The sequence below is a fragment of the Balaenoptera physalus genome (assembly GCF_965194825.1).
Source record: "Balaenoptera physalus genome assembly, chromosome: 17".
NCBI lineage: Eukaryota > Metazoa > Chordata > Mammalia > Artiodactyla > Balaenopteridae > Balaenoptera > Balaenoptera physalus.
In genome coordinates this window covers 11,428,626-11,443,965 of record NC_138895.1, presented here as the reverse complement: position 1 = coordinate 11,443,965, position 15,340 = coordinate 11,428,626, and the positions used below count along the sequence as shown (strand labels likewise).

General features: G+C 36.2%; 2 protein-coding genes across 14 annotated transcripts in view; one reads left to right on the top strand and one right to left on the bottom strand.

Moving 5' to 3' along the window:
* The window catches only part of LOC309646905 (uncharacterized protein), a gene marked incomplete at its 3' end in the record, with an annotated part of 286,525 nt that overhangs the window by 173,512 nt on the left and 97,673 nt on the right, over positions 1-15,340 (bottom strand). The window contains exon 3 of one of the 13 annotated variants that reach the window (XM_082433735.1): positions 3,208-5,073. The exons of the other annotated variants lie outside the window; for them this stretch is intronic. Coding sequence (XP_082289861.1) covers positions 5,067-5,073 — 7 coding nt within the window. Of the gene's footprint in view, positions 1-3,207; positions 5,074-15,340 lie in introns of those variants that run through there. 13 annotated transcript variants of the gene reach the window in all.
* LOC309646916 (uncharacterized protein) overlaps positions 1-15,340 on the top strand; it is a 192,871-nt gene that overhangs the window by 142,806 nt on the left and 34,725 nt on the right. The gene's annotated exons all lie outside the window — the stretch shown is intronic.

Sequence of the window (15,340 nt, the reverse complement as noted above, 5' to 3'; positions counted from 1 at the left end):
TTTTCAACTATAATCTCTTCAAATATTTTCTCAGTCTGTTTCTTTTTCTCTTTTCTTCTGGGACCCCTATAATTCAAATGTTGGTGCGTTTAATGTTGTCCCAGAAGTCTCTGAGACTGTCCTCAATTCTTCTCATTCTTTTTTCTTTATTCTGTTCTGTGGTAGTTATTTCCCCTATTTTATCTTTTCAGGTCACTTATCTGTTCTTCTGCCTCAGTTATTCTGCTATTGATTCCTTCTAGAGAATTTTTAATTTCATTTATTGTGTTGTTCATCATTGTTTGTTTGCTCTTTAGTTCTTCTAGGTCCTTGTTAAACGTTTCTTGTATTTTCTCCATTCTATTTCCAAGATTTTGCATCATCTTTACTATCATTATTCTGAATTCTTTTTCAGGTAGACTGCCTATTTCCTCTTCATTTGTTTGGTCTGGTGGGTTTTTACTTTGCTCCTTCATCTGCTGCATATTTCTCTGCTCATCTTGCTTAACTTACTGTGATTGGGGTCTCCTTTTCACAGGCTGCAGGTTCTTAGTTCCCTTTGTTTTTGGTGTCTGCCCCCAGTGGGTGAGTTTGGTTCAGTGGTTTGTATAGGCTTCCTGGTGGAGGGGACTGTTGCCTGTGTTCTGGTGGATGAGGCTGGATCATGTCTTTCTGGTGGTCAGGACCATGTCAGGTGGTGTGTTTGGGGGCATCTGTGCACTTACTATGATTTTAGGCAGCCCCTCTGCTAATGGGTGGGGTTGTGTTCCTGTCTTGCTAGTTGTTTGGCATGGAGTGTCCAGCACTGGAGTTTGCTGGTCATTGAGTGGAGCTGGATCTTAGCATTGAGATGGAGATCTCTGGGAGAGCTCTTGCCAATTGATATTACGTGGGGCTAGGAGGTCTCTGGTGGTCCAATGTCCTGAACTCAGCTCTCCCACCTCAGAGGCTCAGGCCTGACAGCTGGCCAGAGCACCAAGACCCTTTTGGGAAGTCTGAGGTCTTCTGCCAGCATTTAGTAGGTGTTCTGTAGGAGCTGTTCCACATGTAGATGAATTTTTGATGTATCTGTGGGGAGGAAGGTGACCTCCACGTGTTACCCCTCCACCTTCTTGAAAGTCCTACAACCTATTTTGTTCAGCCCAGAAAACCAGCTGGAACTTCAGACCAATGGCTGTGGCTCACCGTTGCTGGTCTCTCATTCCACAGTTTACATTAGGGTTCACTCTTGCTGTTGTATATTCCATGGGTTTCGACAAATGTATAATGACACATATCCACCATTTAATATCATACAGAGTATCTACACCCTAAAAATTCTCTGTGTTCTGCTTATTCATACTCCCACCCCCAGCAACCACTGCTCTTTTTACTGTCTCCATAGTTTTGCCTTTTCCATGATGTCATATAGCTTTTCCACGCAGTATGTAGCCTTTTCAGTTTGGCTTCTTTCACTTAGTAATATGCATTTAAGGTTCCTCAATGTCTTTTCATAGCTTCACAGATCACTTCTTTTTAGTACTGAATAATATTCCATTGCCTGGATGTATCACAGTTTATTTATCCATGCACCTACTGAAGAACATCTTGGTTGCTTCCAAATTTTGACAATTATGAATAAAGTTACTACAAACATCCTTGTGCAGGTTTTTGTGTGGACATAGAGTTTTCAGTCTTTTGGGGTAAATCCCAAGGAGCATTGTTGATGGATCATAAGGCAAGAGTTGTTGAGTTTTGTAGGAAACTGCCAAATTCTGTTCCAAAGTGGCTGTCCCACCAGCAGTGAATGAGAATTCCTGTTGCTCCACATCCTCACCAGCATTTGGTGTTGTCAGTGTTCTGGATTTTGGCCATTCTAAAAGGTGTTTAGTGGTTTCTCATTGTTATTTTAACTTGCATTCCCCAGCTACCACTACTTGTTTGTATGTTTATTTGCCTGATATATAAAATACACAATTAAATAGTTTTACTCTCATTTTATGTGATTCTCTTGTAAAAGATATATAATAATTGTAATAATCATCAATAAAAATACTAACTAATCTTTATTGAGCAATGGCCATGCTCCAGAAACTAATCCTATAATTTACTTACTTCTTAATTCTCATTTTACATATGAGAACTTGAAGCACAAAAGAATTGTCTAAATTTACAGTTTGTATTTTAAACACTAATATATTTTTATTCAATTTATAAACTTTGTATTTTAAAAAGGGAGTTTAGCCTATTTATTTATTTGTCTATTTTTGGCCGCACAGCTTGAGGAATCTTGCGGAATCTTAGTTCCCCAACCAGGGAGTAAACCCACACCCTGGGCAGTGAAAGCACAGAGTTGTAACCACTGGACTGCCAGGGAATGCCCTGTTTTTTTTATAATAGTAAGCTTTTGGGGTTTTACTTTTGTCATACTGTTTTTGACATCTAATTTTTTTTGTTTGTTTTGGGGGTATTTTGGTGCTTGCCTTTTGTTACTTCTCCAGTCTATCTTTTGCTAAGTTACTTTTTCTAAATATTTCGATTTGGTTTGGTTTATCTTTTCTTTGATATTTTCATCTTCACTTTGTTCTTCTGATTTATAAGAAATAAATTCTGTCGAATTAAACTAGATTAGCTTTTGATATTAAAAAATACATTTACATTTATATTTTTAATAAATGTCATTGTAAAGAGAACACTCTTCCCTTTCAGCTCATACTACCACTTCTTTATACACTTGCAATCTCTTGTAGATAATATCTGAGACTTTTTAAAACTAGGAATTACTCATTTTTTAAAAAAAGTCATCTATTGTATCTTTTAAGTATATGTTTAACTTCTGAAGTTTTACATTGTATTTACAATAATTATTTACATAAACTGTTTAACTGCTTTTATATTCAATTCTGAGGCTTTTTTGTTTGCTACAACTCCCCCATTTTTATTATTTAATTTTTATTTACATTTGGGTAAGTTAGAGTGTACCTTCACGTAGTATTTTAAAGAAGTATACATGGATGTTTATTTTCTGAATTCATATATACCTGATAAAGTCTTTGCTGCTATTTGTGTTCATTTAATTTATAGAGTTAGCTTTTCCCTACCAACATTATAAATATCTATTGGTTTTCTTCCCACCCATATATTGCAGGTGAGGTTTGTAGTGGTTTTATGGATAAGCTGTTTTTATTGCATGAGTCTTTACAGAATATTTTCATTTTCCTGGCAGTCCAAATATTTCAGTAGGAAATATGTTGGTATTTGCCACTTCTCATTAAATTTACCTGTTTCATCATGGGAACTTTCAATGTGCATGCTCTTGTCTTCCTTTAGCTCAAGAAACTTCCAGTATTATGCCATAATTACTGATATTTAGTTCATCTTTTTCTTCTTCAGAAACATTATTTGTGTATTGAGTATCCAGACTATATCTTAAAAAATTGTCCCATCATTTTTATTTCTATTTTTTGACTTTTTCTCTGAGTTCTAAGAAAGTATTTCAAGTTTATCCTCCATATTACAGGCTCTATTTTCTACATTGGCAATTCTGCTTTTTATTGACCCCAGTGATGATTTTGCATTTCTTCAGCTTAATCATTACTTAAAAAATAAATTTATACAATTTGTATGTGAATTTAGTAGTATGTTAGAGTTTGTATACATATAATTTATACATTTTAAATTAAGTTTTTAATTTTCCAAGCCCTGATTAACCTCAGCCTGCAGCTCATTAACTAGTTTCTTTTCAGCACAGTTCACTGACTTCTCAGGTCTATTTTTACTTACTTGTTGTTAGATAATTTATTGCAGTACAGAGAGGGGTTAAGAAAATGAATATAGTGAACTCAAGTTAAATTAAGGCAAGTGACAGAAGGAGCTATTTAGAGTTAAATGTTACTGTGACTGTTCAGCCTTTACAAGACAACTGAAGAATCTCTTGTATTCTGGCTGGTGGTGAAGTTAATTGAGGAGGGAGAGAAGAGGAAAATGGCATTAGAGGCTCTTAAAGAACTATACAGGAACACAAAACCAGAAAGTAAAAACCCACATCATGCCTTGGTGATACAGATTAGTGTGAATATGCCCAACAACCCATAAGTAACCTAGAAAATCTCTACAGAGATGGAAACCTAACGTTAGTCTGACGGGGTCACTATGCAGATAGAACTTGGAAATTTATGTAAATATAGCATCATTTGTATCATAGGTTGGCAGGACCTATGGGTATAGGGGTTGTAACAGTAATCCCAACATTACAACACATCCTATTAAATTATCCCAAATACTTACTATGATGCTTTTGCAATCATCACATCAAAACTCCCAGCCTCCCTCTCTCCCCATGGAGATCAGCTAGGCTCAGAATGGGCTTTAGACATTAGGATTGGAACTGCAGCCTCCACCATAGCCTCTGTTCCCAAAGCTGGGTGATTTCCCAAGTTTCAAAATATCCATTTTCCGCTCATTGTCCTTTCTGTGTTTATTGCTCTTCTATGTGGGAAACTGGACAAATTTGTAAAATAAACTTCAAGTTTCTTCCCTTTCTCTCTCTGCTTCTTGCCACCATTTTTGAGTAAATATTTTTTAATCTGAGCTGGGAGTTAAAACAACTGGGAAACACTCACAGCCTCTGAAAGTTATTGGCTCACTCCTTTTCCATCACATTCTTGTTCCTGTTTAGACTCTTCTGATACTGGGAAGCAAGGAAATGAATCACTTCTCCAGAATTTCACAGCTACAGTGCCCCCTTGTGCAACTTGATAAGGGCCAGAATGGCGGAGATCCAAGAGAAACAAAAAAGGCTAAAATAGGATTATTTTAAGGTTTTTGTTTCCAAATATATAGAGGAGCCAAAATGCATTTTCACACACAGCATTTTTATTTTCTTTTTGCTTTCATTGCCTATATAAAGGAAAACACTTTGTTTTTAAAAAGGGGAAATCCACCTCTGAAATTATGGAACACTGACACAGCATCATTCATCTTGGCAAAAGTTGACTGAGCAGATGATGTAGATCCACTTAACTTGGACTCAATCAAAGGTTTTGCTATTTTCATTTCACAGGCCAGATGTAGCTCATCATCGGTTGGAATCAATTCCAGAAGAGGTGTTAGAGTCTGTTGGTCCAAGAGAAAGTCTGATCCAGGCACCAAAAAGAGCCATAAGGAAAACGGATACTATCTCCACTGATCTCTCAACAATTTAGTTAGTCCAATATTCAGTTCAGATTAAGCAGTGGGATAACCTAGAAGTGATGCTATTTTAATTTATAAGTTATTAAGTCCCCAGTCATTGCGAAATCATCTCCTACATCCTGTCTCTGTGAAGACACTGTCATATCTGAAGGGATAGGAAAACTGAATAATTAATAATACGTACTCTTGGTTTCCAATAAATAGGAAAAGCTAGAAACCAATTACATGCTCAGGATATGTTTAATTGGGCTACTTGAGTCATCTGTGTTAACTTGAATCTGACCACCAAATACATTATAATTTGTTACTGCAGCTCCTACATCTCAAAAGAAAACAAATGGTTAACTTATTGAATAGAACACAATGAATCAACATTATATGGCTGAAATAAAATGAAGTTTAGAACCTTTTTTTTTCTTATGCATATTCCTGTCAACTCATTGAAGCCTTTCCTGGCAACCACATCAAATGTTACTCCTTTTTTTCTCTATCTTAATTACATTACATTTTAAATTTATTAGTTTAATGAATGTCTCTTTCAATAGAATGTAAGCTCCAGAAGGGTAATATGATGTTTCCCTTGCAAATATAGACAGTATTTTGCACACAGTGCTAATTTAATAAATATCTGTTGAATTATGAATCCAGTTCAAAAATCTCATGGTTAAACTGAGACTCAAAGATGTTAAGTGACTAATTTGTTGACCCCCATCCTTTTATTTACATTTTTGCAAGGCCAGAATAATTGGAAAAGAAGTAAAACAATAAAGAGCTTTGTTGGCTGGGAGCAAGGTAAAGAAAGTACAGTACAGAGACATTTCTAAGTTTTTAGAAAGAAAGTGAAGAGCAGGACTGAGCCGAAAGAAAAAATGTGAAAAAGAAAAAAAATGTCACCTTCCATATCCTTTTTTAAAAATAAAGTCAGTATTTTGAATATGATTCAAAATTTCTATGTCTGTTTTACATCAAGTGCATTTTTTTTACCTTTGACATCCTTCACCCATTTCTCCCACAACCCCCCCCCCACCCTTTGTCTCTGGCAACCACCAATCTGTTTTCTGTATCTATGAGCTTGGTTTTTTCTTACTGTTTGTTTTCAGATTCCACATATAAGAGAGATCATATGGCATTTGTCTTTGTCTGTCTGACTTATTTCACTTATCATCATGACCTTGAGGTCCAACCATGTTGTCACAAATGACAGGAATTCCTTCTTTTTTATGGCTGAGTAGTATTCCATTGTGTATATATACCACATCTTTATCTATTCATCCATCCCTGGACACTTAAGTTGTTTCCATATCTTGGCTATTATAAATAATGTAGCAATTAACCTGGAGGTGCAAATATCTTTTTGAGTTAGTGTTTTCATTTTCTTCAGGTAAATACCCAAAGGTGAAATTGTTGGATGATTTTTTGAGGAACCTCCATACTGTTTTCCACAGTGGCTGCACCAAGTCATACTCCCTGCTAACACTGAACAAGGGTTCCCTTTTCTTCACATCCTTGTCAACACTTGTTATTTCTTATCTTTTTAATAATAGCCATTCGAACAGGTGAGGGGTGATATCTCAATCTGGTTTTGATTTGCATTTCCCTGATGATTAATGATGTTGAGCATCTTTTCATGTTGGCCATCTATATTTCTTCTTTGGAAATAATGTCTACTCGATATTCCACCCATTTTTAAATCAGATTGTTTGGTTTTTTATTATTTACTTCATTCTCTACTATGTTTCATATAAAATATCCTACATATAATTTTTTTTTAAATTTCAAGACAATAAAGCAGGGAAATGTTATGTATGGTCATGAGGGAAAAGAGTCAATAGAAGATAAACCAGAGATGACCCAGATGTTGGGACAATAATACAGTAATTTTAATTTAACTACAATAAAAGTCTTTAAAGATTTATATGGAAAAGATGGACCACATATGAGAAGAGATGACGAATTTCAGCAAAGACTTAGAATGTATAGTGAAGATCCAAATGTAAAAGTTAGAAGTATAAGATGCTGTATCAAAATTGAAAAGTTTTTTGAGAATTCCCTGGCGGTTCAGTGCTTTGGATTCCACACTTCCATTGTAGGGGGCACAGGTTAGATCCCTGGTCAGGGAACTAAGATCTCACAAGCCACCCAGTGTGGTCAAAAACAAACAAACAAGCAAACAAAACCAAAAAAACCACGACTCACAAATTAAAAAAAAATTTTTTTTTTAAAGAATTATCAAATGGACTTTATAGCAGACTGGACACAGAAGAAAAGTAAGTGAATTTGAAAACAGATTAGTTGATTGTATAAAAATTGAAACACAAAGAGTAAAAAAAAACAGCAGTCTGAAATATGTGGGATAATATCAAATAGTTTAATATGCATGTAGGTGGAGTCTTAGAAAGAGAAGAGAGAAAGGAAGAGAAGAAATACGTAAAGAAATAATGTATGAGAACTTTCCAGAACTGCTGAAGGATACCTACTCACTGATATAGAAAGCTCAGTGAAAACTCTTAGTTAAATAAATAAGAAAACATTTCACAAAGGCATCTCAATCAAAGTGCACAAAAAACCAAAGATGAAATCTTACAATTATTCAAAGAAAAAAGACTAGGAACAACAACATGAATGACAGTTAACTTCTCACCAGAAACAATGGAGACCAAAAGACAATGAAATGCCACCTTTAAAGTGTTTAAATTTGAAAATTGTCAACGTACAATTCTTCAATCAGTGAAAATAATTTTCAAAAGTTAAAATCAAGCAAAGACATTTCAGAGAGACAAAAACTTAGGTGATTTGACTCAGGTGATTTCACTCTAATAAGCACTAAAAGATACAGATCATTTCCAAAACGAAGGAAAATTATATCAGATGGAACTCTGAATCTAAAGGAAGAAAGAGGGAGCACCAGAAATGAAATTATCTACATAAATATAAAGTCTTATATGTATTTTCAAGTTTTGTCACAATATTCTTAACTATTTAAAGCAATATTTATATATGTATTATATATGTGTTTATTCTTACAATATATATTTCTGTGCATTTATCCCTATAAAAGTTATAATATATTTTTAAGTTACAACTCTGTAACATACTTATAAATGTAATATGTATATCACAATATTATGGAATACACATAATTACATGAGCAAAGTATTTATTATATTATATAAAAGTAGTATACAAACTACTTTTGAAGTAGTACAAGATGTCTTATGTAATCCTCATGAGAAACACAAAGAAAAAACCTGCAGTAGGTACACCAAAGAAAATAGGAAGAAATCAAATTATACTACAAAAAAATCATCAAATCACAAAAGAAGACAGCAAAAGATGAAGGAACATAGGAAGCACAAAACAGCCTGAAAACAATAAAATGTTTACAAATAATAAATGTTGGAGAGGGTATGGAGAAAAGGGACCCCCTCCTACACTGTTGTGGGAATGTAAATTGGTATAGCCACTATGGAGAACAGTATGAAGGTTCCTTAAAAAACTAAAAATAGAGTTACCATCTGATCCAGGGATCTCACCCCTGGGCAAATATCTATAGAAAACTTTAATTTGAAAAGATACATGCACCCCAATGTTCATAGCAGCATATTTACAATAGCCAAGACATGGAAGCAACCTATCGACAGATGAATGGATAAAGAAGATGTGGCATATGTATACAATGGAATATTACTCAGCCATAAAAAAAAGAATGAAATAATGCCATTTGCAGCAACATGGATGGACCTAAAGATTATCATATTAAGTGAAGTAAGCCAGACAGAGAAAGACAAATATCATATGATATCACTCATATGTAGAATCTAAAAAAAAAAATACAAATGAACTTATTTACAAAACAGAAATAGACTCACAGACATAGAAAACAAACTTATGGTTACCAAAGGGGAAACGTGTGTGTGTGGGAGGAATAAATTAGGAATTTGTGATTAACACATACATACTACTATATATAAAAAGATAAAACCAACAAGGACCTACTGTACAGCACAGGGAACTATACTCAATATTCTGTAATGACCTATGAGGGAAAAGAATCTGAAAAAGAATATATATATGTATATTATATATATATATATATTATATACATATCTGAATCTGTGCTATACACCTAAAACTAACACAACATTGTAAATCAACTATATTTCAATAAAAATAAAAAATAAAAAAATAAAAATAGCAGAAGGGAAGAACTGGGAACTGTCATGCCCTGTTGACCAGATGTAAACTTGTACAATCACTTTGCAGAACAAACTTATCATATCTACCAAAATTGAAGATGCTTATAACTATCATCCAGGATCCTCTTCAAGCAAAATAAATGAAATAATGAGACATATACATGGACAATTATTGTACCAAGGTCTTAAAAATTGATATAGTAATAAGTAGTAATAATAGTATGAATAGTATTTTAAATGGAAACAATATAAATGCCCATTAGCAGGGGAATAGGAAAATTTTAAATATTGTATTCACATAACAGAATACTATATAGCAATTAAAATATAAACACCAGAGCTTACTGTACCAACATAGATACATCTAAAAAAGCAATGACATATGAAGACCAAAAAAACAAGAATCAGAATGATACAGTATATTACCATTTATGCAAAATTTTAAACACACAAATAAAACTATACTTTTGGACATGTATTTGCATAAGTAGTAAAAATATAAAAATAAGGTCATGAAGGATACGCAACAACCATGGGGTAGTGGTAGGTAAGGCGACATACTGCTTAAATACCATCTTAACTCATATCAGTGTTATTATACTATCTTTGGTTGGCAATTATCTGATGAATCTTTCTCTATTAATTTTTAAACATTCTTTGTCATTTTTGAAACTTATTTCTCTTCTAAGTGGCATATAGCTAGGTTTTGTTGTTGTTATTTTAAATTATTCTGTTGATTTCTATGAAACAAAAAGCCAAAGACCACCCAGACACCTAGACTGCTGCAGGGTAACCTCAACTGCACAGCTGGTCAGGTAGTTGCTGGGGAGTCTGCCAGGAGCCAGCTGGGGGTCTTTGGGATTATTTCACACAGTTGTCTCCCTGGGGTTAGGAGGGCATCATCTCGTGATGTTTTCCATTCCTAGGACATCGTTGCGGGATGCGATCACAAAATCCTCACCACATACTTAGGGGAAGACACGCTTTGAAAAAAAATAATGGCATAAGGAGAAATCTATTGGAATCCCAACTACATATTTAATCATAATAATATGATTTGATGCCTATTAAATCAAATCATGTCCTTATACAACTGTACGTCCTTTTCCATAATGTGGAAAGAATGATACACAGCATTATCTAACCTAACATTTGTTCACTCAGCACGTATTAACTTAGTATTTACAGGATGCACGATGCCGTACTAGCCATGAAGGCGATGTAACACTTAAGACCGACTTGATCGTGTCCTTCAGGAGTTTACTGCTGATCAGAGAGATAAGGTGCACAAATTCACATCTGTATATACCACTGAGTTCCTTAAGTGTTTTCCCATATATTATTCCACTTAATTCTCATCACACTCTGTGAGATAATTTTTATTTCCCAAGAAAAGTGGGCATCAAATAAATCACATGGCTAGTAAGTTGTTAGGTCTGTTATATATCTTCAAATCTCAATCCTAAGTCCCTCCAGGCAGCAAGATGTTCCCTTTGCAGTGATAGGAGATGGCTCACCAGACGCTGAACAGCCCATTCATGGCTTTTTCCTCTTCCCATCCTCTTGGCTTACAGTTTCCCTACAATACCCAACTCCTGTTCATTTTCAAGCTCAACTATGAAAAGCACCCAGATGTCATAAGTGAGAATCAGTTGCTACCCTCTCTCATTTTCAACAGCTTTTTGGATACTTCTCAAGTTGCTGATTCAATTCCAGGGAGAAGAGAAGAAATTTTTATCCAGCATTACTAAAGTTCAGGCATACAATGATGTTATAAGGTACTATTCTTACCATGCTGAAGATAATTTAGAGCAGTAATTTAAAATTGAGGTTCTATAAACATTCCAGTCCATTCCATTCCATTACTAGTCATGTTATGTTACCCTTAGTAAGATGGGATAATTAAAGCACCCAACTCCAAGGGCTTTTGTAAGGACTGGATCTAATAATGCAAACGAAGTGTCCGATTCATAGTAAATGCTCCATGCATGTTAGCTATTGTTAGTTAACATATGAAGAAACTACGGCTAATAAAGATTAAGTAAAGGTTATTTAAGCCTCCCAAGACTAGTAGGGTAATAAGTGGTAGAGATTGGATTGAAAACAGATTAGTCTAACTTCAGCTTTGGAGTTATGCTTATTTCTTGAGAACAACTGTACACAAAGTTTTAAGTTACATACTCATATCCCAGAAAAAAAAGAGCATGTACTCCAAGCATTTATTATAAATGTTATCTGCAATACTCTAATAATAAAGTATATACATTACTAATAACACAAAAAATTAGAAATCAAAGGAAGGCTATAAAACATAAATATAAGTTTAGCATACTTTCACTTCAGATTATTATTCTTACTACCTCTAGGTGAGTGTTTGTCTAATTCTAGTTTGTATCCCTAACCCTAGTGTAAAATATAATGTCTTGCCTATAGCAGATGCTCAATAAGTGTGGTGAATAAAAGAGTATGAGGTTTTACTCACAGCTGTAACATACGGATATATTTGAATGCAAATGTGCTCAAAAGTAGCGTCTTTGAATTGATTTTTAATATATCTGCTAGCTTTCAGCTGCTAAAGGTCAAGCTTCAGTCATCTTCCTCAGAGCATTAGTTAAAAGAGAGTTTGTTATACAGCATGAACAGCTGGTATCCCAAAAGGGACATTTGCAAGGAAAAGGAGGAAGGTCCTCAAAGGCATACAGATCCCATTCAAAATTGTTTGCTTAATTCTCCTATCTGTAATCCTACAGAAGATGAATGCTGTTGCTGTCTCTTTAAAAACTCTAGATCTGCTGGGGAATTTGTGATTGTTTTATAACCACAGTTCTCGAATTTTTTTCGATGAATGGAATAAACTGTAGGTGTAGATCTTCAACCTGGAGGTGATTGCCTGTGGACTGGATGGAAGTGTGTTTCATTTCCTTCCTCACCAGATGAGAGGGTATAAAAGCAGTCACCTGTCAACCCACTCCAGCGATGAAATTCAGCAGCCTATTGTCCCAATCACTGCTCTCAATCACTCTAAACGGCCTCCAGAGGCCATCATTATTATAGGACATGCTCCTAAGAGTAGATAAATGGAACTCCACCTGCCAGCCTGCATAGGAAAAGATGGACATTCCTGGCCAAAAATATGAAAGGGCCTGGAGCTTTATTGACATTTACATCAAAAATAGTTAGCAGTGAAAGCAGCTGTTGTGGAGTGCTTTCACCACGACGTGTTTGGAATATGCTGTGAATTGAAATACAGACCTCCCGATAAGCAATTTACCTTCTGTCAGCCTCCATGTGCTTGCAGCATTACTGAGTACTCGCTGTGATAGGCCACTTAAAGCCGCACATGTGTACAGTTTGGATGAAAGATTAACTACAATTTGAGGCAGGAAGTAACGAATTGTGGCATGTCATTCATAATGGCCTACATTGTCATCTGCAGGGTGACACCCTAGCAAGAAGGTGCCTCTGTTGTGACTGCCTTATGGAATCAGATGTCATTCATTCTAACGAAGGTCTGACTACAATTCTAACAAGCAGAGAGCAAGACAGCTTAGGACTAGGACCATTAATCTGCCTTGTTTGTTGACACTGCAGTTATGACTAAAATGCCATTATGCAAGAAATTCTTTCAGAAGTAATTCAATAGGGGCAATTGTCACACAGTGTATAACAGCCCAGAACAAAGGATGTGCAAGGAGTTAATTTCTGTATTTATTCTTCGCAGTTGATTCAGTCCATTGAATTCTCCCTCCCTTTAAAAATTTCTACTAGATGAAATATATTATGATGCCCCATGAGTAAAGTACTGGTTGCTATGTCTAAGCAATATCTAGAATTCCAGTCTCTTCAATACAAAATTCTGTACCAAGTTTTGGTTGGCAATTTCAGAAAGCAGTGTAGCACTTATGATGAGTAAGAGTAGATTAAATATTTAGCTGTTCTTTCCCTAAAGCTGTTGCCCCGAACCATGGTATCTGCCACTCTAGAAACAATATTCACTCAAAATCTAAAATAAATAACTGGTGTTTTTCCTCCCTTGGCCAAGGAGTTCATCATTTTCAATCTGATAAGCTGCTCAACAGTGTAGGGTCAGCGGGCACCTGCCAAAGCCGATATTTCTATAGGAACCGAGCACCTTATGAGTCATTACCAACTGTATGAGTTGTCACACATTTCTTTTGAAAAGAGGACACAGGGTTTCGTTTTCCTCGCTAAATGCTGAGAAGCTAGCTGCTCTGTGTCTCTTCTCTTTGGCTAACATCGGATTCTTTGGGTTCCTCGGGGTAGCGGCTAACAAGGAAATGATTCACAGCTGTTTACTCCTTCACAACTCAGGAAGAAGGCATTTAGTACAATGATGCCTCAACTATCCAATGCATTTGCTCTTATGACCGTGTCTCCAAGATCCCTGCAGTTGGTCGTCGATCCTTGAACCATCCCGGAACACAATTTGTCACCCCCCATCACCCCTGGGATCACAGACTGCATGTGTCCAGTGTTTCTACTTCTGCTTCAGATCAAAGAATGGTCTAAAGTCCTTAGTAAGCTCAGGAATCTAGGCTTTCAACCTCCTCATACTAACCAAACTGCTCTGGGAATCTAAAACTATCAGCAAAAAGTAGTTGGGTTTTTTTTTGTTTGGTTGGGTTTTTTTTGGGTTTTTTACACTCCACTTTGTTAAAAAAAAAAAAGAGGTGGATATTATCACTGATCTCTGATGTATGCTGAAAGATTTAACTAAACTTACTTCAGAAACATATTCCTGTTAATCACAATTCCAAACATGTCTCCAGGAGTACAAATACAGGCATATATTTCAGAGACCATAAATTCACGGCATCATTTGTTGTGATTGGTTCTCCTGGGTGTTTGGTGGCTAAAGCTGGCTCAGCACAGAAAATTTATGTGAGGTGAGTTCTAACAGGCCTGCATGTGACAGATCAGAGGCGATACTGTGGGTGACTTTCACTTCCAGTGAAACTGCCTTAACTGAGTCTTTTGGTAGCTTCCAGCCAATAAACAGCTGAAGGAAATCACCGGCAGCTGTCTAGCTACTGGCAGACACAGGCTTTGAGGCAGCTATGCAAATTAGCATGTTCCTGGAGCTCCTCCCAAAAAACAAACAGGCTGCAAACACCAAAGTTTCCACTGAACGACTTTTGCCTTTCTGTTCACTCAGGCCTATTCCTAATTCCTGTTCCTATTGTTTCTGTAACAATTTACCACAAATTGAGTGGCTTAAAACAATACAAATTTATTATTCACAGTTCTGTAGGTCAGAGTACAATGGGCCTCACTGGCCTAAAGTCAAGGGGTCGGCAGAATTGTATTCCTTCTGGAGGCTCTAGGGCTGAATCTGTTCCTTGCCTTTTCCAGTTTCTAGAGGCCACCTACATACTTTGGCTTATGGCCCCTTCCTCCATTGTCAAAGCCAGCAATCCAACACTCCTCTCTCACTCTGACCCCTGTGCTTCCCTCCTTCCCTTATAAGTAGTCCTGTGATCTCCCCATCCCAAACCCTTAACTTAATCACATCTACAAAGTGCGCATTGTGAAGTAACAGAGTCACAGATTCTGGGGATTAGGAGGTGGACATCTCTGAGGGGCCATTTTTATTCCTCCCACATCAACTTTATAGGAATGTTCTCTGAGTTCACTGCCTTTGTTCCAGCCTTCAGGGGTGGTCATGGCAGGGGAGATTATCACTCCCACATAGTGAGTGAGTAAGGAAACCAAGGCTCAGAATATTTCATGACTTGCCCAACCCCACACTTGTTTAGGCAGGATCATATGCCCGGAATTATAAAAGGAGTGTAAAACTCATCGCTTTTTAAAAACTCTCATTTTTGCACCCATATAAGGAGAACTGGGCTATCACAAAGGCATGCAGAGAGGACCTGGTCCGCTTTGATGACACTGCATTTTAGTCCTAGTTTTTTCCCATGCCAGCCTCTCCGAGCTTGAGTCTTTGCTTTCTTTGGAGTCTGAAGCTGGAT